Raw genomic sequence first — 24,739 nt, forward strand, 5'->3', positions numbered from 1 at the left:
GGGGGGAAAAGAGTGTGGATTAATTGAAATTTGAAAGAGAATTATTTACATCAGAAATGCTAATCTTGTTTCAACTGTGGGATTAAATGGCATCCAAAAGGACTGCATTCAAACAGTGTGGCAATATGTACAACAGTATAAATCTTATTTAATGAAAGATAACTGCAAGGAGTAAACAAAACAAAAGAGTAAACTGCGTTTTACTCCTTCTCCCTTATTTTTATGTTGTGCACCCAGAAGAAGATGCTGCTCGATGCAAAAACTCCTCAAGAAATACATGGGATCTATCAAAGCCCTCTGAAGCACAACAGATAATTAATAATTTCTAGAGGAGATGACCACAGATGGAATTATAGGAAAGAAGGATGAGAAGGGCACGAGGCTCTGCTTTACCTTCCCTTTCAATACTGATGTGGAAGCCATCAAAAGCAGTAGGGGGCTTTGGGGGCAGCCAGGTGAGCACCATCTGCACAGGGAGGAAGGGAGGGGGCTCTGCTGTAGGTCTGCCAGCTGTGCTGGCATCACTGCCTTCATAATCACTGGAAACTGCATTGACAAACTCCTCTTCCCCCTCGGATGACTCGGCCTCGCTGGACCACCAGGATGGCTGCGAGGTGGTTTCATACTCGCTGCTGTTGGAGGGGTCATCCAGCCAGGCTGCAGATGTGTTTGCTGCTGGAATTTCGGACAGGCTGGCAGGAGGATGGCTGACTTTCCTTATGATTTCTTGGGGTCCCATGAAGGATTCTTCTGCGAAATTCCCGCTGTGCTCTTCCCAGTTGTTTCTGTTGACTGGTACGATCTGAACAGAAATGTTTCGAGGTGGGTAAGGAACTGAAAGAGAAGCAAGGGGCAGTCTTTTAATAGGTGTGTTTTGTGCACCTTTAAATGCATTCATTCCCCAGACTAATACCATTCTTCTAGGGAGTGTTTGAAATAACTTGTTCTTATGGAGATCCTCCCTTCTCTTGCATAATTCTTATACCTATAGCACAAGTGATGGTAGTGGGATCAAGATGAGTATAAATTCACAGCATGACCACAATTAAAAAATGCCAGGAAGTAAAGTAGATGTGAAGTCATAGTAAATCAAACTTCAGTGCTATTTTAGCAGCATGGCTACTCCAGTGTGAATTTTTAACAGTGAATCTACATTTATTTTATTAAATCTTCCAGGAATATCTCAATCATGGAAAAAACAAAACAAAACAAAACAAAACAAAAGAAAACAAAACACCTCTGTAGAAATAAATTGAAATATATATGAAAAACTAGTATATGGCATAGCTCATATTAAAAAAAAACTAACCTTCACATTGCTGTAGGTCTTTTCATATGCTTTTAGCAGCCACCTTTCCACAAGCATTAAACATCAGTTTAAATTTTAATATTTGTGAAAGCTTGATCTTAAGATTTGGGTCTCCATGAGACAAGATTCTGGCACGCAAAGAAGTTACTTCAGCTGATGCCAGGAGGTGAACACACAGCATTTTGTCTGTCTCACTGTAATTGCTTGTGTGCCGCTCCTTGCACGCTCTAAGTGTGAGTAGCCTCTGCAAATAATTTTGCCTGGCACCTTTTAAGCTGGTACTTTACAGCACACTAATTTGTTCCACTCCCATCCCAGCCACAGACACTAATAGAAAACCAGACTCTACATTCTCATTGCAGTTCATGTGAAAAATGACGGGTGGGAGAGCAGCAGGAAAAAAAAAAAACAACAAAAGCAGTGATCCTGTTGGTTATGGTTCAATATCTCAACAACTACATTTAAGATCTTCAGGACAGAACTCAGTTGGCATCAGCTGGCTTAGTTCTGTCCAAGGCAATGGACCAACACGATTGTATTCATCTGAAGATTTGGCCTTTTGATTTTATCGCTGCTACATTTCACTTTGGACCCTGATAAATGTCTGTGGTCCAAGAGATTAACAAAAAAGTTTTGGGCACCGTCCCAGGACCAAATTAAATTAGTTCTGGACCCTGAACAAATGTAATTTTCAGCCTTTGCAACATAGCTGTCTTGGAAATTAAAAGTTCATGCTTCAGGGCACAAACCGGCCACCAAGTCAAGCAACTATGACATTGTTCTGCATGATGGAAAAGTGCACAGTGAGGAAGGTCTTCCTGAGCAGTTCAGTTATGATTCAGTGCACAAGGAGACAGACCAGCAGAGATAGATCAATAGTCTGCTCAGTGCAGCTATTCCTGTGGCCTAAAACTTATTTCCTAGCACAAGGCCGGGGATATCTCACGTGAAGCAGAAGTTAATTTCTAAGAAGCAAACTTTATAAGAGAAACACTCAAATTTCCCTCTGCACTGTTTATGGAACAGCCACAACATCCTCTCCCATGCTCCCAGGACTGGTCCCACACAGACCCTGCTGTCTCGGGGATCAATCCCCTCCCCACAGCAGCAAGAAAAGCAGCAATACAGACATGGAAGAAATGATGTGTAAGAATTTTCTTTACCAGTTCTGTGCTGTTTGGGCTCATGCTGGACCCCACTGTACTCCACGAGCGTGCTCTTGTTGAAGGTTGCCTCTGATACCAACTGGAATGTGATGTTACTGTAGCATATGCCTGGCAGCCAGTGATTGAAAACTGTTTTACCTTTAAAGAAATCTGCAGAAGGTTTAAGGAGAAAAGAAGAAAGTAAAAAAAAAAAAAAAAAAAAAAAGATAATGCATCAAATGTTCACTTTCTGATAATGTAACTGCACATGGTGAATGGGCAATGTTTTAGATGTTTTAACATTTTTCAGCTTTCTCTGAGACATGAAATGGTAACAATTCAGTTTGCCAGCACTTTTCCTGGCTGTCAAAGCCACTTTGCTACCAGAAAAAAAAAAAAGTAAAAAAATCCCCAAAACAAACAAACAAAAAAACCCAAAAAAGTCCAGCACAAGGAACATGAGCTGCCTTTCACTGGCAAGGGAACTGAACCTGGCAACCTGCTCCAGTTGATGCTGAACGTCTCAAAGAGCACCTGACAGCTCCTGCAGACCTTTAACTGCTGCACGCAAAGCCTCTTTGGTCTTTTGCTGAGTGAGGCACAGCATTTGTGGGACATGTTCAAAGGAGCAGTGCCCAGGGCTCAGCTCACGTCCACCACACAGGGGGGCTGAGGAGAACCTGCTTAGGGCTATCTGGCTGTGGGAAGGAGTGTGCAAGCTGATTAGTGAATCTCCTAATTTAGGCTGACTCTGTTATTTATCAGCAGCTTTAGCCTCACAACCCCCAGAACCATTAGCTGTAGAAGAGAAAAATTACTGCTGGAATCCCTTTTGTTCTCTGCAAAGAGGTCACCTATATTTTCTGCTATGATCCAGACTTTACCCTCCCTAACTTCTGGCACTTTACAGCTTTGAAAATGGGATTTCTAGCCCCACTTTGTATTGAAGCAAAGAGATTCCCACATTCTCTGACCTCCCTCTGGAGGTATCTCCTCCTGCTGACTTTAAAGTTTCCAGTGCCTAGTCTTCTATTCTGGGATTCCTAATTCAGTGCCCAAAATTCAATTCAGCACATACTGGATTGCCCAAAGGCATTTTACTGCCACTGTGAGATGTTAAGCCATTGGGGTTTCAGGGTCCACAGGGCATGTGGGTGCCTTCCTCATCTCTTAGGGTGCTTCCCATAGGACATTTATAGTTCCATTTATATCTCTGAGACAGATACTGCACAGTATACTGCTGTATAAAGCTCTACTACAGGGCAAAAGTTGTAAATAAAGAAACGAAAGGGTTCAGTTATGAACAAATCAAAAAGAAAAGCAGAATTTGCTCTTGTTTAGATCATTCAGGAGGTTAGGTTGGTTGTTTGCTTAGGCTGACTGTCTAGACTGCTAGATTGATTGGCCTTGATTAGATTGTTTTAAGAACATTGAAATTTCTACTCTGCAGCAGGGTTTATTAGCTTAGGGACAGCACTGAATGCTGCACTGATGCAGTACACAGCACAGCACTGTGTCACTGCACGGTGACACAGAACCACCAGCTCTGATCCTGTGCCAGCAGTCTGGTTTATTGACTGCGTTTCCCTCCTCTGGGACATGCCAGAGCTTTCCTATCAGCTACTGACCAAAGAGGAAACCTTGGCCAGAGGGAGGAGCCTGGGAGTTTTGTATTGCTTTGGACTGACACAGCAGCACCAGTGACTGGGGGTACCTTCCCAGGCTGATTTCAGGCTGAATGCAGAAGTCCAGACCACCAAGCCTTCCTTGAAAATCCAAAAGAAGAGGAACATCACTAGAACTAGGATTCCAGCAATTTAAAAATCCCAAGTGAGCCACCAGCTCAATTCAAAGACCTATCCCTTTCTTCATATGTAAAAGCTATTATATAAGCACGTTACCAGAAACAGAAATCTTTATGTAGATACATGTCAAAACCCCATCTAAGGCCACTGTTTAAAATGTTTCCAGCAGAGTTAATATTCAATTTTGGTGAAACAGTTTCCTCCTACCTTTGTACAGCATTGTTCTGTAGTCCTTTCCTTCCCAATAGCTTATATTTACCCTGGTGAAAACATTGTATTTCTCTGGGTACTGAATTTCAAACAACACTCCTGTTTCTGGAGATGGTTTATAATCATAGATAGAAACATTGCTCACAGGAAGTGGCTCTACAGGATATACAAACAAAAGGGAGGAAAAAAGGAAGAAAGGGGCAGATTAATAGGCAAGCAGAGTTCTTTGCATATACACAACACCAATGAAAATAAATGCTTTTGTAAGTATGGCACGGACACTCTTAAATCTACCAGGTGGTATCTGGAGCTTCAGTGAGGTGTGGGGCAAAGCTACCTGGGACATGTCAAAGCCAGTATTTCTATATTCCCCTGCCTTCAAAGAATGTATCTTCTTAACACTTATGCTTTAACAGAAAAATTTCCATATTTGACATTAAAAAAAAATGTTATTATTTCAGCACTCACAGTCATCACCTCAGAAACATTTTCATCTTTAATACTTGTCAGTCATGTAAAAGTGCCCAGACAAAATCAACAAAACACTTAAAGCTGCTTGTGGCTTCAGCATAAATGTAGAGCTTTTAAGATGAGCTGAGAAAATTATCAGTGTAATGGCCAAAGGAAGCTACATTAATACAGACTTTCTATTTTGGTATCTGTACATTCCTTTATTTCATGGGTAATTATACGGCCCCTATTCCTACCATGTTTATCAGTTTATCCACATCAAACTTCTACAAAACAAAAAGTACCACTACCATTATTTTATAGATGAAGAACTGAGGTACAGAGAAGTAAATTGGAGGGGTTTTTGAGGGCTCAGGGAAAGCTTGTGCATAGGAAGGGGGTAAGTCAGGAGCTGCTGCTCTAGTGCTCTGAACTCAGAGTCAGGTAGGCCACAAAAAATAAGAAAAATATCTGTGTCTGTGATCTGAAATCCAGACCAGTGTAGCTCCGTCAGCTGAGGAAAGCCGTGTCAGTTCACTGATACTGGATTGTTGCTGACAATAAGAGTCACATTTTTATTCATCCTTCATATAGCCTTCTCTATTCATAAAATACCCCAAGAAAAACAAAAAAAAGAAACATTTTTATTCAATGCTTTCCTTGACAAGAAAAAGTTGACAAAAACCCAATTATCCTGTGGTTAAGTGGTCCATGCAAGGTTGTACTGTTAGCTGAAATTTGTCATAGTAACATATTTTAATAGAGATAGTTAATACAATTATGCCTACATCCTTATAAAGATCAGCATGTTGATATGTTCTTGCACGCTATAGGGATCAGATTGCAAAATTCAGGCTGTTGATTAGCATAGCCTTACAGAACACATTTGAGTTCAAAATTCTGCTGCCATAGGCCCTGCAGAAAAGCTAATAAAACATTTTTCCCCACAGAGCATACAGTCACAATGGGCAAGAGAGAGAGTAGATGAAATGGGAAGATCAGTGTCAGTACCAAAAGTGGAATTAACCCACAGAAGGTGGAGCAGGTTAAGCAAAAATGGAAAAGCAAGACCATAGTGAAAGAGAAAACTGAATCCCAGCAGAGTATTTTCACTATAGCTTTAAGTTTCTAAATGTGATGAGAAACAGAGAAGGAAAAACATCTGGGAATAAAACCATAGATGCAAACAGAATGTCTCACCAACACCAATGTGTTGTCGTTTCTAACTTTGCCAGGGCATGGAAAAGCAGTGGTGTGGGACTGTTAAACTATTTCTCATGGCAAAGACACTTCTTTATCTCCACCAGACATATATCAGTATGTTTGCACATTAACCACTTACAAAGAGAAACTCCCCATCTCACAGATACTAACAGGCACTTCAGTGATGGTATCTGTGAAAATTCTGCTGACATGTCACGATAGCCTAGAAATCAACAGGAGTAAAGCAGAGCACAGGAAACAAAGCCTAAAGCCTACCCTCTTCTTTCTACCAACGCTCTTCGCATGGCTTATTCTGAAATAAATAGTGAAACGACTACCCCCGTGGCCAGAGGGCTCATGTCACAGCTCACACAGCAGGCAGGAGTGGTTTAAATGTCAATAACAATCTCTAAATAGCACAGTGCTTATGTGCAGTCATTTCTCATGTTAGCGGGTGTGCCCTGGGCTTTCTCTTGCTGTCTCACTCACATCTGAGGTCTCCTCATTTCTCAGAGAATTACTGAAACTTTCTTATGCCAGTGATTCAATTACCCCACTTATTCCTTCCTACAACAAATCAAATAAAGGATGGAAGCTATATTCATTTTTAATCCAAATGATTTTTCCTCCTGATGCTTTGATTTAATTAAGCAACAATTGAATTAAGCAGTAATCACCAAAGACTCTCTTTCGTGTCGCTGTCTTCCGCTCACTATCCTCTCCTTGCTCATGGCTCATGTTAGCAGAGCTCCATGAGTGGCATAATGCAATTTAAACATTCTTCCATTATCTTACTTCCTTCAGCACCAAATCTTCACATCAAAAGCTATTTGCACACTGTGAAATTAAAAGAACGCTCAGCAGATAACCATCATATTCTGTCTTTCACTTACTAGCTTCTCCTAGGGTTATTAAAATTAAAGAATATGTAAAATGCCACTCTTTACTATCTATATTTATAATTCCAAGCATAAACAGTCTGGTCTTTTTAATTTTACTATTTTCAGTGTTTAGAATCCAGCTTGTCAGAGATTTCAGTGGCTGTCAAGAAATAGCCAAAATAAAGTGGAACCACAGAAATACAATTCTTTCAGCTTTATAAAAGCTCTGTACCACACTGAAGTCATACTACAGGAGGGACTTGGAGCATTTCAATGTCCCTCTAACAGTTTAAAGTATCTCTTCACTTACAATCTCCTTATTTTTAGACTAGGAGATTATATTACATTCACATAGACAAGACTGCAGGATCAAGACCTGAATTTGCCTTTATTCCTAGTGTGTCAGAATCTACTGCTTCTGTAGCAATTGCTTTTCCATTTTACCTGCTTACAAGAAACTCAACTTCTCTGTTTATCCTGGACTTTCCAGCATTTTACATTTAGCATGTAACTTGCATTACACAAGCATCAAGATAACATCATAAATGTGCCTAACATCTTCAAATGCCCTGGAAAATTCTGAAAGCTAAATCCCCATTAATGTATTCAATTTGTGTCAGATGTATTAATATTTGCAATTTGGGGAAGGGGAAGTGCTGTGAAAATAAGTCCCATATTTCAATCCAAATCAATTTGTTTGTAATATATGTAGATTGGATCACTCTACAAATTGAATTAATGATTATGTCTGTAGCTTAGAATACAACATTGCATGTGGGACTGAGATTTCTTGCTTGTCACACTGGAACCCAGATTAATCATTATTTACGTCCACATTGTGATTTTTATAAAAAAGACGTCCCATGAATGGAGTGACCCAACCCCCATGGGTAATTCCCTTTATTCACAGGAAGAAGTTGTGAATTATGTAATTTTCTCCCCAGGATGACACTATTTGTGTAGCTGTATGATTACTGGGAGTAAGGCACAGCCAGGGTAAAGCTTCCATTGCACTCTAAACTTTAAAATGTTTTATCTCTTGCTAAAAAGAAACCATCTTTGAGATTAAAGAAGCTGTTGTTCAATACTTTGGGAACATAATGTTCAAGTTTATGATAGGTAATAGTAATATTGTGCTATTGCTCATGAAGGGGGAATATAAGTGGAAATAGCACCTGAGCAATGATGACACACACTCTAATTTCTACATGGCCACATAGGGTGATAAATAAAAAGATGACAGGACCTAAAAAGCAACATTGTCACAAGAACAAAGACATAGCTATTGTTCCTGAACAGATTTAGGCCAATTGTTTGGATCCTCCTTACAATGCACATTACAGCAGAAAATCATATGGTTGCAGTTCTTTCTGTTTCTTTGATTCTGATCGAGAAGTTTTTCACCCCAAAAAGAGGATAACACAGTTTATTTGCTGGGAAAAGATGAGCACTAATGGACCTAGATGCTGTTCTGAATTACATTTCAAAGTTAGGGCTGCCACAGATAACCAGCCTTTTTAAAGGTATTTCACATCATCCTTTAAGAAAGAAAAACATGAAGGGCTACAGTTTCACGTTTCATTAAAAAAAAAAAAAACAAACAAAAAACAACCCTCTGAACTCCAAGTGAAAGAGCTCTGATCCATTAACAAGCCAGAGGAAAGGACTGGACCTGCTGAATCACTTCCTGCAGCCTCTGGCACAGTGACAACAGAGCATTAACTGTGTCTAGTGCCAATTACTTTCTGAGGGCTGGAGATCAGAGTCCCAGGCTGCAGCTGCTGGCCTCAAGGAGAATATTTTTGTAGGACACACAGAGGCAGAACTCTCCCTAAAGGGAGTATGTTTCACAGTCATGTATGTAAGGAACCATCAGCTTTTGAAACAATGAGGCATTTTACCACTCAGAACTCCTAATCACCAGCTAAAATAAAAGCCAGGCAGAGCTGCTCTTAATTACCATCAGTGATCCTCAGGTCTGGCCAGCAGAGACACATTTTCTTTTTCTGCAACACACAATAGCTTTGCAATGTCCTGCTTTCCCCATTCTTTGAAATAGATAAACATTTTTTCCTTCACAATATAAAGTTGACAGTGAATATGGGGAACAAAAAAAAAAAAAAAAAGGATGAAAAAAATGCTATATAAGATGCTATATGGGTATGACTTACCCTGGGCGGAATAAAATAAGGCTTCAAGATGGGAAAATGCAGGATGAGTGAGTGAGAATATCAGTCACTGATTTTACAGATGTGCTCTCTATTTATTTCATAGACTAATTTAAAATCACTCAGTAATAAGGTGGAATTTTCAGTCAAATATTTCAAAACACTAAATAAATTATGCGAATTCCAGAGTTACTTGATCCCCATTGAAAATCCAAAGCTCCAAGAGCAGAGGAAAGCAGGTGTGATACAGTTGTGTTAAATACCAGAACTAATTCCATATTATCCAGGCTGAAAACTGGAAGGAAGGTGACTCTGACAGGCACAGAACAATTGCACTCACAGGAATCCAGCCAGGAGGGTGAGGTTCTCACAACTACTCGTGTCAAAACCATTGCAAGGATCTTTAAAAAGCAGTCAGGGGTTCCATTTTTTTCTCCTTCAGGGAAGTACTGAGCCAAATTTGCTGAACACAACTTTGCTGCAGAATCAGAAGCAAAAAGGGCTACTTTGTGCTAGGATTCCATGTTACAGGTTTCTTACTGAAGTAAGTTTTCAAGTACTTCATCCTTTTCTTTACAACAGTCTGGACCACAGAGCTAAACAAGGAAATTCTATAGTTTGTGGTGTTTCGATTAACATGAGAAAATCCTGAAATTATTTCAATGAGAGGCAAGCAGAACTGTGCAGCCTAGTAGAAAAGGACCAAATTGACAATGGAAACCTCAAAAGGAAACACACACATGGATATCTGCATGGATGACATGCTCACGTGCAAGACAAGAAGGTGATCCAAGACACCCAGGATGGCTTCACTGAGGGCAAATTGTAGCTGACAAATCTGGAGATTTGCACTGAACACGAGGAAGAACTTCACTGGAAAGGGGGTCAGGCATTGGAATAGGCTGCCCAGGGAAGGGCTTGAGCTGCCATCCCTGGAAGAGTTCCAAGAATATGTGGAGGTGGCACCTGGGGACATGGACTGGTGGTGAACTTGACAGGGTTAGGCTAATGGTTGAACTTGATTATCTTAGAGGTCTTTTTCAACCTAAATGATACTATGATTTTATGTTATAGGTATATTTATGTGACATGCCTTCGTATTTTTATATGTACATTAATGGGCATTTTTACAAATATTGCCACATATTTATATAAAGAGTTACACATATATATGCCTATATATAATGTATAAAATACATATTTTATTAGCTTTTCAGCACTTTTCTGGTGAGAAACCTTTAAGGGGTAAACAAAAGTTTTCTCTTGAATGGGTTCTTCTCTTGCTTTTTCTTGCCAATTCCCTTGGATATAGCATATTGATGGGAGACGTGAACAGAAAAAGGAAATGTCATCAGGATATACCATCAGAAAGCAGAGGTCTTTCACAACTCTCACTGCATTTCTAAGTAGGCAATATCTTTGGGTGACCTTGGTCTCAATTTTGATGAGCACTTTTTGGGCACACACAGCTCTGTGTGAAACTCAGACCTCCAGCACAAGTTGAAAAGGCTGAATCTCCTTTGTAGACTCTAGGAGATCCCAAATAAACTCTTGTGAGCAGTGTGTTTGGAATAACCACACTGGCATCACTGGTTATCCTGCTTGATTTATTTTGTAACAGCCTAATGAATGGGGTCAATCTGCCACTGGTAAAGCTCTCCTGACACCACTGGAGTTAGAACAGGAATTAATTTTGTACTGGAAGCTAATTGCAATGTGCCATCCTTTCATGTGCAAGATAGAGATGGAATAATTTAAATAGCTGCATGTTTGCATGATTAAACAAACCAAGAATATTAAACTGTCAGAGAGCATAGGACAAAAAGTAAAATATAAGTCTATCCTAATTATTATCTGCCAAAAAATCAAGTTGATAGTCATAAAATTATATAAAACAGGCAGTGGACAATACCAGTAAGAGGGGGGGAAACCCAACAAGAAATCAAATATCTCATGCATTTTTGTAAGAGAAACCAGAGGTCACTACAGGAATTTTAAGATCTCTTCTCAAAACCTGAAGGATACTGAAACACCTTAAAAATCCCACCCTGCCACGCTGTCCTTTCATTCCAAATTTACTTCCAGTTCTGTATCCTTGTTCTCCAAAAGATGAACTTGGGAGCAAAGGTTGCCGCAAGAGAGCCAGCACTCATCACTCTGCCTGACAGAAAATATCACAGGGGAGATTGGATCCTTTCCCTTCCAAAGCTCAGTTTACAGCCTTCCTCTAGAGCTCAGCACAGCATCCTTCAACTCTGCCTGCAGCATTGCCCTTTCTATTCCATGTTGGGGCAAAACCAAAGAAATGCACTGCTCTCTTGTAGGAGCGACGGTGGGCAGGACGCTCGGGATGGATGGAGATGAGAGATCTCTGAAACCAGGTCCTGGAACTTGTGGTTTATGGCAAAGGGTGTGGGGGAAAGGGCCCTGCTGGGAGCTGCCAGACACAGCTTGGAGCAGGCACCAGAGAGCAGGAGAGCAAGAGTGAGAAGAAGGCTGAGAAAGTGAGAGTAAAGAGCTAAGAGAGAAGGGCAATAGTAAAAGGAAGGGTAAGAGAGCGAAGTTCCCATTACAATACAATAAATCTTCTGTGCTGAATATTCCAATTTTCACTGACCAGTCTAATACAGGACACAAATCCTACAGCATTTACACACAGCCCATAAGAATCATTACATTACCACGCTGTGTTACATTTCAAACCCTACAAACTCCTCTGTGGACCCTTCTGCCAGGCTGGCAGGGTCTGCTCTGACCCTGGAGCTGTGTGCAGGCAGAGGGAATTGTTCACTCCAGAGGGGATCACTCTCAGCTGCCCACACTGTTGTTTTCAGCTGTTCAGTAACTGAGGTTTGGTATCTCAGAGATGGCTTTCATTTCAATCTCACTTACAGTTTCCATATTCTCAAAATCTTTAGCCAGGCAATCATGTTCATAAGGTTTTCCAGTTTCATCTTTCCCAACATTCTCTCTTTGTTACACAAAGTGCCAGAATCACTGATCCTTCCAAGGTCTGGGGGAGGAGCTGAGGCTGCAGCAGGGAACCCCAGGATGCTGCCAGCACACCCCCATAGACAGGTGGTGAAACCATCAAGCCTTGGAGGAGGGAGGGTGACACAGGACATGCCCTTGGAGCTATCAGCCTCCCACTTTTCCAGGAACACCTTGTGGAAATCCCTGAGCCAGCAATGGGAAGCCTGGGGCTGGCTGTGGTGAGCTCTGTGACTCTGGCTTCCTTCTTCCTTCCGAGATTCCCTGCTCGGGAGGGTGTGCACCATCTGCCAGCTTGGATCACACCTTCCCTGCTACCAGAGACCCTCGTGGGCTCTGGAAATCAAAGGGCAATGAGCCCTGCTGCACAACTGCAAATACAGCACCCAAAACCTGCTAAAAAACACATAGCGAGGTATTTTTTTCCCCAGTTGTATATGGCAACAGATACTTTAATAATTTTCTTTGAAGAAAACAAACATAAAATTGAAAATTGGGTTAAAATTACTGCTTTGCTTACAAGGTTAAAGCAGTTGAAGGAAAGGAAATCCAGGCTGCCTGTGAACACTGAGATTGTTCAGTACTTCCATTACCCAACAACATGATATTTTCCCCATGGGATCCTTCATGGTTTTCCTTACCAGGGCACAACCTGAGCACACACGGGAAGGCTGAAGAATGTATAGATGATGCAAAATCTCATTACTCCTAAATCTTAGACACCTCACTCAATAACACATGAACCAACTTTAACATGCTTTGAATGCTATTACCATGGATGGCATTTCTTCATTGAAACAGTAATACAGGTGCAAAAAAATCATAACCATTCCACAGATGTAATACAACTGAAACTACCCATACAATCCAAAGTGCCATTTAGGAGAAAAAAAAAAATCTGAAAATTAGTCTGGCTCCATCTAAACAGACTGTTGTCATCTTCCAGATGAAGAAATAAGTTTATATTCTACAAATAATTTTCAGTTTCCAAAGTTGGCAAATGGAACCGGTCTTAGATCAACCTCAGAGACAGAAGCACAGCTGGAAATCTGTGGTACTCTGTATGGTGACAGAGCAGACACAATCACACATCTCCCCCAGAATTAGTGCACCTGGAAATAGCAAGTGACAGGTTAGTACAAGTGTGGTCTCCATCACAAACACCTTCAGCTTTACTGGCAGAAACACCTGGTTTTGGTGACTGATGTCTACTTACCAAGTTTAGTATTGCTTACACATATCAGCAGTCAAAGGACAAAGTTATAGCACTTAAAACAGAATAGAACTCACAACATAAGAGGAGTGCTTACACTGAAATGTCAGTCAACAATATTCATGTGCTTTACTAGATTTTTGGAACTCCTGGTTCAAAGGCTTTGGGATGAACATCTGAAGAGGGGGATTCATTCATCACATTGTTTTAGTCTGGTACACCTCAGTGTTCAGGAAGGGTCAGCCAGGGCAAACCTACAGCGTTTCCTTTCTTTTTGCTCACACCTTGTGAATTTTCATTCACACCTTGCCAAGGCTTCTTCCTTACTGTTCTCAGACAGGGATGCATCTTACACACAAGCAGGACCCACTGAAAAAACCCAACGTCCAGCCAACCTTCTTCACAAGAAGAATCCTGGGGGGAAAAAAAAGCCACACACAGAGACAAGAAACAGAAGTAAAGAAGAATAAGATGTTACTTACTGGTTAACACAGTGATTGATCTTGCTGACTTGGAAACCATGTTTGAGTTCACTACCAGCAGAGTCACTATGTAATACAGGCCATGGTATTTGGCATTAAAAACCACAGGGGCAGGTAAAGTGCTATTGAATTCGTCGAACTGGAAAAAGTAGTTCTTGGATTCTCCAGCTATCTTCACAACATATACAGAGGATGAGCTCACCACATCTGATGCTTCCAGGGAGACAATGATGCAATTGTCTTCTCGGACAGCAACTTGGAAAGGTTCTGCATTCTACAAGGTGAGAATAAAGAGTTTGTTGAAGTAAAATCTGGTATTTTACTTTCATCTGTTTCCTTTGCTATTTATAAGATACTCATGTTATATTTGCAATAAAGTTACATCTTATATCCTACAGGAGAGTTAACGTCAAACAGGAGAAATTATTTCAGGCTACAATTCACAGTCAGCCAAAGCCCACTGGTATCTGATTGTCAGAGGCCAGTCTCTCTGCAGCAGAGCCTGGATCCCGCTGTGCATTTTCTGATACTCCAGATACTCCATTCCTTACATCCTGAGGAAAAAAAGCCTCTGTCATCCTTTCATGAGGAAAGGTGGAGCAGAAGAAGGATGAGATTGTAAAGGGTATCAGAAGCAGGAGGATTTCCAATGAAGCCCCAAAGTAATTTAAATAAATAAAAAAAGGTGATTAAATCAAGACTCTTATCTTGCAGAAACAGGATCATGTGTTCCTCAATGCAATATATTCTGAAAGCCTACAACTGAAAAATAATTTTTGGTACTGCTTAAGCTTTTCCAAACATGCCCATTTCAGCAAGTACTAAATGATAAGCAGCTCTCACCATGATGTCCAGAGTTTTGGCTGGCACATTTCATTTCCTAAGCTACAGCATTTAATTTCCAACATTTATTTTATTAGTAGTAGAGAGAAAGGAGCAATTTAATCTTATTTTAATGTATCATGAGCATTTTAAGCCATCACCAGCTGAAAACACTTTCCTTTTTATTAATTTCAAACCAGCTGTCAGGAGAAGCACTTGATCTCTCCAGGAATTTCATAACAGATTCATGTTAATTAATGAGAAGGAAAAGTTCAAGCTTACTTTAAGAGTTTCCTTTTTGTTTATCACACCACATCTTATAATTTTTTTTACTCCTCCCCGTGGAGACGGTAATATCTGGTATTTTCAGTTCCCAAATCCACAGTATTTTCCCCCTTCATATTTCACAGGTTGAGAGCTCTCAGGGAAAGGTGGAAAAAGCAAGGGGAGTTTGCAACTTCTTCAATCAATTTGTTCCTGTACCAGAGAGAGCTCTCTTTCAGAGATTAATTCTAGCAGCCTGACTACCTGCTATTTTCTTGTGGCTTTGTTTAGTGGGAGCTCTTCCATTAAAACAATATTTCTGGGATTTATGCTGCAAGAACCAGGATCCCTGTTTGAAATTCACCCATACGGTGTTGCCAACCCCTGGCATTCAAAAAACACCTCAAAAAAAAAAAAAAAAGAGAAAAAACACGCCAGAAATTAAACCACCAAGAATAAAGAATTGCTTCTAGGAGTGTAAGATTTAAAACAGCAGCAGTTTGTCCACATGTATTTATGGTATTATCACTGGGCTTTGACATTTACAGGGTACCTAAGGTTATACCATCCTAGAGGCAAAACCACAGGCTTGAGACAAAGGCCCTAAGCAAACCCACTCATCTGATCCAGCAGGAGAACCAGGCACAGAACACACAATCAGTCCAACCCAAATAGGATAACCTGTCTAGACAGCTCCAAGCCTGAGATCAAAAATACAGGCAATGCAACTTCAGCTGCTGATTTGAGGTTTACTTTAGTTAGTCTTTTTAAAAATTACCTTTTAAGTTGTTAAAGTTGTATCTGCCAATGTTATCAATGGGAGAATATTTTGGTGAGGAAGTCTGGGTAATTTTTCACAGATGGCAAAACAATTGTTCCAAACGGTTTATAATGTAAGACTACAGCTACATAAAAACTTCCATGTGTTTTCCTCAGACTCAGCTGAATTCAACAGGCTTACCCTTGAGTAGATCAAAATTCTACATTTCAAGTGATTGTATTTCACCTTAAATCCCAGCCTAACATTTGGATTCACACAGACTCAAACATTTAACTGGGGATTATGCTTAAATCTGGTTGAACCAGAGGTTCTCTTATCCTTCTTACTCCCCATTTTCTTTTCAATAAGAAAATGTGGAATCAATCCAGCTTCAGTCCTCCTGGTGTGGGATGACAGGAGAAGGAGGGCACAGGTGAGCTGGCTTTCCAAAAGCACGTGCACTGTTGTAGCACAGAAGTTATGATTGTCTTCCAAGACCAAGCAAGGACTCAGCAAGGTTATTTCTAAATACTAAGGCTGAAGTTCATGTATAATCCCACAGAAGTCTGTGGGGTTTGCCCTTCCACAGACTTGCATTTGAAAGCTTCTCTAGAGGAAAAAGAGTGGTGTTGTCTCTAAAATTAGTCTAGCTTTCCACTGGTCTTGGTGCTGAATTCCACAGCACTAACTCCACATGCCCACCTTGCTATAAAGAGCCAGCCAAAAGTGCCAAATGAATTTTATATGTGCCTAAAAACAGTTCAAAGCAAGTTCCTTATAGCTGGTTTTAGTATAAATCATTTGCTGTGCTAATCAAGTACAGCTGGAAATTAAGCCTATAATTGCAGAGTCATGGACACTCCTAGGCTATAATTAGATGTTTTCAGAGAATGCTCATATGGGTTGTGATTTTACTCTTTGATTTTTTCCATGAGTATTGCATTAACTATGATGAAGACCGTACTTTTATTTTTTTCCCCTCAATATTTTCAGGAATCCACAGCAATGACCATTCAGCAAATGATTCACGAGCCTTCTTCATCAGCTCTCACACAATTAGCACAGAATGCCTCTGCTAGCTGAATAAAACTCTCAGACATTTGCTATTGTTACCTGTGACACCTGTCTGGGGTAAGTAGCTTTTTCTGAGTGCTCTGTCACCTTAAGCTTGTGGGGATTGTGAAATGATATCTTCCCTCGTCCATGTGCCTGCTTTGGAAGCACTGCTGCCATGATGCATTTTTTAGCAGCCATGTCCCATCCAACTGTGCCTGTCTGCAGGAAGCATCCCTCTCCGAAGTGGCCCCTTTTCCAGTGATGATGTGTCCCTCTTCCACACCTCTGTGTGCTCACAGGTTTTCCAACCGCTGCCTGCACGGGACACGTGGTTTGTGGGAGACAGCTGCTGTTCATTGTTATCCACTGCCTCTTGAAATAACTTTTAGCCTTTAATTCCATCTTCTAAGACTGGAATGGCAGATAAGCGATCAATAAAAAGAATTGGCAATTAACGCGTCGTGAGACAAAATCATTTATCTCCTTTGGAATATGGATTTCACTCGGGCAGTATTTTAAAAGAATGGACCATTCTGGACATCCTTTCTTCAAGTTGTACAAGGTCTGGGTTACCAGCCAGCACTGGGCTTGTGATTTTGAAAAGAAGGCTAAGAAAAAAAATGGTTATTTTTCTTTAAGCGCCACTGGAAGTGACAAACGTGCCCCACTTAACTAGACAGTAAAGCCAGTGTGTCTTAAGACTGACAGCATCAGTATGGTAAATACACATTTCATTACTTCTGGTCAGCTACCTCCAGGATTCAATTTGCTGGTGTCACAGCTTGAGCGGCTGTTTCATGCCTGTGGGGAAATTTGGCAGGGCTTATGCATTCAGAACCAAATTATTAGCTCCAACTTCCTTCCTAGTTTATTATTACAAGCTCGTGCCACGATAAAGCACTTAGAAGAAAAAAAAAATGAAAGGAGGGGGGAAGTAAATCTCTCAGTGTGATGCTTGTTCACAGTCATTTCCAGCACAGGGATGAGTCATGTTAGTGGAATTTCCAGCCAATAACCAGGTCCCTATTAAAATTAATATGGAGAGGCAAGGAGATATACAATATGTCAAATAAACAATATCCAAAGAGTAACAGGAAAATAGATGGTGTGCAGCAGAGCTCAGAGTCCTTTTCCCAGAAATTTATATCCTTGGTTTATTTTCATATAACAGAATGAGTTTTACACATGAGTAAGAGATCTAAGTCACAAAAACAACGACCAGTTTTAAGTACTCCAGTTTCTGAATGTCTCATTCTGAAACACATTGTGCCAGAACCCAATTACCAGAGGTGCAAGTATTTACAAGTTCTGCTGAATTTAAGAGGAGCTATGGACACTCATCAGCTCTGCAAAATTAAAATACTGGTAACTGCAGCTCATTATCTAAGGTCAGAGAAGTGGAATTAAAATCTCAAGCAAATCTGACCCTTGTCAGCTTTTACAGAATAAATCCTGCAGCATCACAGAATTTCAAAGTGGGCATTTGAAATGCCAAAGCAGGATCAAATTTTAAAGTCGTGAGGATCTGCTTCTTAGGTACCACAGTGATCAGCTACCGTATGATGTTGGACAAAAACAACATCCATGCAAGCACAAGAAAATATTGAACACGATGTCCAGAATTCTTGGAAAAAATACTGGCAATTTCATGAGTGATTCTACTACACTCAGATACATTTTGTCCTTGTGGCCAATACTGCTAATTTCATTCTAAATCACAAGATGACTCACTCTCACCACGATTCATCTTACTTAATCTTAGGTACTTAAATGGAATGACTAAGCCAGGATGACCTTTTCAGAGAGAATACCTGTGGAATCATCTAAGACTGGAATTACTTTTGAAAATGCACTAAACAGCCAAAGAGCTGATGTTCCCAACTTGGCAATATTCCTGCAGTCACTGGGTGCAGGGAGTCCAAAAAAAGTCCTTACAAAAAAGACACCTCTCTGCTACAGTCCTGCAGTGCTACAACCACAGAAAGCACATAAGAAATCAAAAGTATTGCAAAACATGCTTCCTTGGAGTTGCTAGCTATCATTATTGGCTCCTAGAGTTTAAACAAAATAGGTAAAGACTTCCTTAAAGAGCTCCAGGAAATACATCCTAAGCTTTCCACATGTTCCAGTGAATTCTAGAGCAGGCAGAGATTTGAGTGCTGACTGCAAGAGGAAAGGATTGTTTGACATGGTCTTCAAAAGTGGGAACAAAAGTGTTACATACAGCCTTCTCACAAAAATGTGAAGACTTTTGGAAAATAAGGATATTTGGTTTTGAGGCTTTTTTTTCAATCTCCACTTTCCCACAGGTTGTAAAGATCACCCCTTCACATTTCTTCAGAAGAAATACTCTGAGGGAAAAAAATGCAAATCTGTGTAGTTAAGATATTCCATGCAAAAAGGAATATTTTAGCATGTAAAAAGATAGCAAAAAGCTGCAGTTCTCAATAATTTATGGTTTGTGATTCAGGTTAACACATCATTTCTGGCATTCTGCTCTATGAATAGTGTCCTCAGCCCTGCTGCCATTCTGAGTCTCAAAAAGCCAGTAATAACAATCCACTGGTCATATTTTATAAATGAGCTTCCCCATCTCTTTGCTCTGGGAGACGGCTCTAAGGGGACAAGTATTTTTTCCCATCTCTGTCCACAAATGCAGAACATGGGGGTGAGTTTTTTTTTTTAAGCAAACATCATTATGATATGCACAACCCACCACATTTTGCTGCCATTCTGAATTTAATAACCAGGAAGGAAATATTTCTTCACACAATCAACTGCTACTATGGCAGCATTTAGTAGATACCAGAATGCTAATTTCAGTAAGGCTAATATCTTATGTATCCCACAGTTAACGTGTCCAATACCTGATAAATTATTGCTAAATATATACTTTGTACTATTACTAAATATATACTACAATATACACACATCTTTGTAGTGCAGAGGTTAAAACCCAAGCATGGTGATTCAGAGGCCTTGACATTAACAAAGTTTAAATTAGGACTTTTAGGATGGCATTTCTCCCTGTTATTGATCCTGGGTGCACAAGTGCACCCAAAATACAACAGGAATTCAAATGCAGGCACATGCAGTTTGGTTTCTCTCCATTCTAGATTTTTAGCTTTTCCCTAGTACTAAAGCCAAGTCAAAAAGAATGTTCTGTTGAAAGAAAATATGATTTTAGTTCTCTTTCCCAACTCAGATCTTTATGGAGCCTCTGCAAATTAAGTTTAGCCATCCCTTGTGGACGTAGCCAAACACATGCCAGATGAATCTTGTGCTTTAATTAACATGCATCTTCCCTCTTGAGCCTGTATGTGAATAGGAGAAAATGAAAAAGGGCACTGGAAACATATCACATTGCTTCAAATCCCTTAATTCCACCAAAATGGCCCTTCTCCAGTCAATCAATCCTTGTTCTCTGGGACAAGAATGAGAGCAAATTTCTGCCTGAACCAATGGTAAAATGATAAGAACTGAACACAAACCAGGTGGGAGGTGTTGGTTGGATCCCCTGAGAAATTCCAAAAAGAATAAGTAGGGGGAAAGGAAGAGAAAGATAAACTCCATGTACACATCATCCCAAGGACATGCACACTCTCCAGCAATTAAGAGCTCTCACAGCACAGCATCCACAGGACAAAGCATCTGCAGCTACAGCTCCCTGCCCATCCCAGAAGGAAGGATCACCTCATGAAAGCCTGAATGAGAAGGCAGAGTGAACAAATGAGTGATAAATTAGAGAAGATTTTACAGAATTTGATTATAAAGATCCTTCTCTCTCTCCTTCCATGGTGAGAATCCATCTCTGAGGTGTCTTACATTGCAAAGTGCCCTGTTGGAAGATGAGAAGGAGCACTGGAGATGTGGGTTTTGGTGATGAAGGACAAATACATTCATGCTGTTCAGTCCTTCAGCTCCAAAATTGTGGATTCACCTCTGTCAGTAATGGAAGTCTGTAACAGAAACTTCTGATGCTGAAACAGCTTCTGAACAGCTACTGATGCTGCAAGGTGACACTAGGAAGAGAATTCCTGATGTTCAACAGAATGGGAAGACTGATGTTGCACCAGGAGAAAAGCATTCCAGCAGTGTTGTGCAGCTGAGATGAGCTGGGCTGGAGCCAGCTGAACTTCACCCTCCATGCATTGGCAGGAGAGCATGACAGAGGGGTAGAGACTGACCCGGTGGGTGCTACAAGACTGGAAAATGCCTCAGTTTTGAATTGATAGGGTTCATCCACACCCTTCATATGTGCACAAGTGAACTAGTTCTTAAAGGCAGAATGCAATGCTTTGCTACTTACATTATCTCTAAAGAGCCCAGCTGGGAGGAAGTTAAGAGTTCTCACTGGTCAGAGAAATTGGAGACCAAAGTGGTTATCAACTTAATTTGTAATCACAAAGCAATGTAAGGGAAAATGGTGGAAGAGAACAAGACTTTCTCTTTCCCCCATGTTGATCTATAATAAGAGAACAAACTAGACAAAATTAATTTATTTGTAGATAGGGGCTATTCTAGAATCCTAATTCTTTGTTCCATATCTGCAAATGCTCTGGAAGGGCATTAGACATCCCATTGCCCTTAAGCATTTTCAGCATTCTGAGACTACTAGAGAGGTTTTGAAGTTTGAAACTGGGATGCATTCACAAATAAAAATAAAATAAAATAAAATAAAAAAAAATCCTGTTCCAAATCTGCTTTTGTGGCACGAAGAATTCAAAGGCAGACATGGGGTGCACTTTGTCCCCATCTAAGTCTGCTGACTTCACTTTGGTCTGGTGCTTACCTTAAACAAGTGGTCTCCCTTATTGCTGTCATCTTTCTATCACCCCCTGCCACTCAGCTTCCCCCCCCAACCAAGCTGCAAACACTCACCACCCTTTCTTCAATGGCCAGAGGAGTAATGGCATGGTCTGAAAAACCGAAGTCGAAATCCAGATCAGCAGTTTTCATATTCTGTGCTTACTACCCTTCTTCCCTTAGCCGTAACTGTAATGTGGCTGGGGATATCCCTGAAACATTATTTACTCAGGTTCAAGTACAGGTTTATTCTGTTTTCAGATCCAAGTGGAACCTGATATTCTGCACTTTGATTACCTTGTGGTGTCCCTGTGCTCTATAAACTGGCAAGAGAGGAACAGACAAGCTGCTGAGATTTTCTCTTGTTATTTTTTCTGCAGATGAATGGTATTCTTTTTTGCTAAAGTATTTGCTGTGGTAAAGTGTATGTGTGTGTGATTGATTGATTGTTTTGCTTGGTAGTTTTTTTGTTTTTTTTTTTTTCTTTTTTCTAACCTGCACTCAAAGGGAAGCAAGCTGACAGTGCCATTTCCCTGATTACTAGCAAGAGGTGTGCTCTGTAACTCTTTGTATAGCACAGGGTCAATTGCAAATCCACACAGAACATTTCAATTGTAGCTACAGCCTGACTTTCAGTTCATTTCTAGTGGGGCTTTAGGCTCAGTTCAGCCATTGGTACTGATCTGATAATTTCACAGCCACAGAAGGATGCTCTGTCACACTGGTGCTGCTCAGAAGTCATGAACACTCCCAAGCTCCAGTGCTGCAAAAGCTCAGAACTTGTCACTGCCACCTTGCCCTGCAGGGACAGCTCCAGCAGGATTTATTTGGCTGTAGTGTATCAAGCATTTAGTTTTCAGCACAACTGCCACAGGCTGACTTGAAGGAAGTGAAAGAGAGGAGTGAATACAAAGAGCTCAGGAAATGGAGCCAGGACCCTCAGCAGCTGGAAAGTCCTTCCAGATGTAAGAGTGCCACCCCACAGGAGGAGAATGGCCAGGGGACAATGACTGCTGTTGTCTAAATGAGGAACCTCAAAGACTTGCTGCTCAGAACTTTTGTGATGAGACTTCTGTACTTAGTGTGGGATTAACCTGGCTTCATTTCATCATAATAAAAATAGGGTGTGTAGTCAAATCTTATTATCCAGGTTCCCTCTGTACTCTGTAGGGAGAGACTGATCTGAAGAATTCGATTTACCCACTTGATTCTAAACAAGCTGCCTTCTGCAGATGCTTGTCTCTCTCTGTGCACCTTCCATTTAAACATCAAGAGCCAGATGAGACCAGGAGCAGCTGTGCATGGTGTGATGGCAGCTGCAACTCAGATCTGTAAAGCCATTTTTATGTATTATGGCTCCTAGTCTTTTTCTGTCCAAATTGGTACTATAAGGTTTAAATTTTGTTTAGCTATTCTCTTTTTCAGCAGTATAAAAGTGCAGGACAGCCAAGGAAAATAACTTTAAGCACACAGAAGGTCCTACTCAGCAAAAGATGCAAGCATGCCCATAAATCCTTTGCCTCTGTGACAAAGGCAGGCCCTGAGTACAAAGAATCAATCAGGAGATCAAGGTCTCTTTTCTGGAGCTGCCAAAGTGTGATAACCCCCTGAAACTTCCATCTAATTTGTTTTGAGTCTTTTATGAAGTGGGGTTGCTAAAATGTCATCCAAAGAATAATAAAAGTCTTGGTCTCTTAGGTGATGGTGAGCCTCCTGTTCTGTAGGTTTAGTGCTCTCCTCACAGAAATTATTATTCCTTGCTGTGGCCATGTAGTTTTTACACTTGGCAGTTATTCAGTGGCCAACAGGGATGCAGTCAAACCACTACAAATACATTCATCAACCTAATATCTCAGGCTGAGGTAGCTCACAGTGAAGGTATGGAGAGCATATGTTAAATTTCTGTCTGGTTTGGCAGCTGTGTACTCTGAGAGGGCAGAATTGAAAGACTTAAACCTTTGCCATTAACTTTCTTTTATGTGTTTCTCTTTTAATACTTGACAGAGCTTTTCCCCAGGCATGACAATGGCTAGCCAGGCAAGAGAAGGCTTAATAAACTGAGAGATGAAATCAGCTGAGAAAAGGCTGTGTGGAAATCAGCCATGAGGAGTCTGCTCCCTACAGTAAAATAAAAAATATAAATTTTCAGAATGCTGTTTCCTCATTTTAACTCAGGATGCTAAACCTCTGTAGTGTCATCTGAAAAGGATGAATTAATAAATAGCATGTCCTTAAATGAGTCAACACAACCTTTCCTAGACATCCACCATGGTAAATATTTACTGAGCTTTATTTCATAGGCATTAACTCATTGCTAATATAAAAAGCTTTCAGGCTGCTAGACAATGCCATATGTAATCCTATCATCCTGACATTCAAGAATGTGCACATCTTAAAAGTGATAGTGATTTTCTTTCCTAGTTAGCTTCTAGATATAAGTTCACAATGTATTTTTTATGCTGCATTTTTTTTTCATTTTGTGAAATATTTTTGTTGCCAGTGAAAGGGAAGGATAAGGATGAAAGATTAAGACATGGATTGTTTTTTTTTCTTTTGTCTTGTATTTAACTCACAGCAAGTGATGCTTCCATACACAAGCACTGGTCATTTTGAATAATACTAATCCAGGCAAAAATATATTTAGCCTGGTTGTGTGATTGCCATTTGCAGGTCTTAATGTGGTAATTTCTCAAAAATATACAAATCTCTCTCATCAACTCCTGCACTTAAATTCATGCCATACGTAGGTCTTACCCAACTCTTTGACTGAACTAAAATATCTTTCATGATCCTCCTGGGAACGCACTTGCCTGTACTTTAGAACTACAAAACAGACGTGGCTTTTTTTTCCTAAATGTGACCATAAAAAGTCACTGGGAAAGTTTTGTAAATGTATACGCTGTCCTATAATGCAGATAAATATGTTCAATATCCTTCAAAAAATAATTGGGCACCAAGGTATTTTTTTGTGCTGAGTTAAATGTGCACCCTTAAACCTCTCCACCTTCACAGCACGGTCCTTCACGTGCACACACAACAGAAGGATGAAGAAAAGCCACACTGGCAGCACTGAGCCCCTGTGGTAACAGAAGCAGCTTCATCTCCAAGCCAAGTGAGTGGTTTCTCTCAGTTATTTATAGCTCTCTTAAATTTTAATTACTTTATTTACTTATT

The 24,739-nt window shown here is 40.4% G+C and overlaps 1 protein-coding gene across 1 annotated transcript in view; it reads right to left on the reverse strand.

The window, feature by feature from the left end:
* The window catches only part of PTPRO (protein tyrosine phosphatase receptor type O), a 143,199-nt gene that overhangs the window by 45,609 nt on the left and 72,851 nt on the right, over positions 1 to 24,739 (reverse strand). The window contains exons 2-5 of the mRNA XM_062492611.1: positions 13,858 to 14,131; positions 4,467 to 4,625; positions 2,473 to 2,625; positions 394 to 834 (exon numbers count right to left, since the gene is read on the reverse strand). Of these exons, the coding sequence (XP_062348595.1) occupies positions 394 to 834; positions 2,473 to 2,625; positions 4,467 to 4,625; positions 13,858 to 14,131 (1,027 nt within the window). The remainder of the gene's footprint in view (positions 1 to 393; positions 835 to 2,472; positions 2,626 to 4,466; positions 4,626 to 13,857; positions 14,132 to 24,739) is intronic.

The sequence above is a fragment of the Cinclus cinclus genome, chromosome 4, assembly GCF_963662255.1.
Source record: "Cinclus cinclus chromosome 4, bCinCin1.1, whole genome shotgun sequence".
In the NCBI taxonomy this organism is placed as follows: Eukaryota; Metazoa; Chordata; class Aves; order Passeriformes; family Cinclidae; genus Cinclus; species Cinclus cinclus.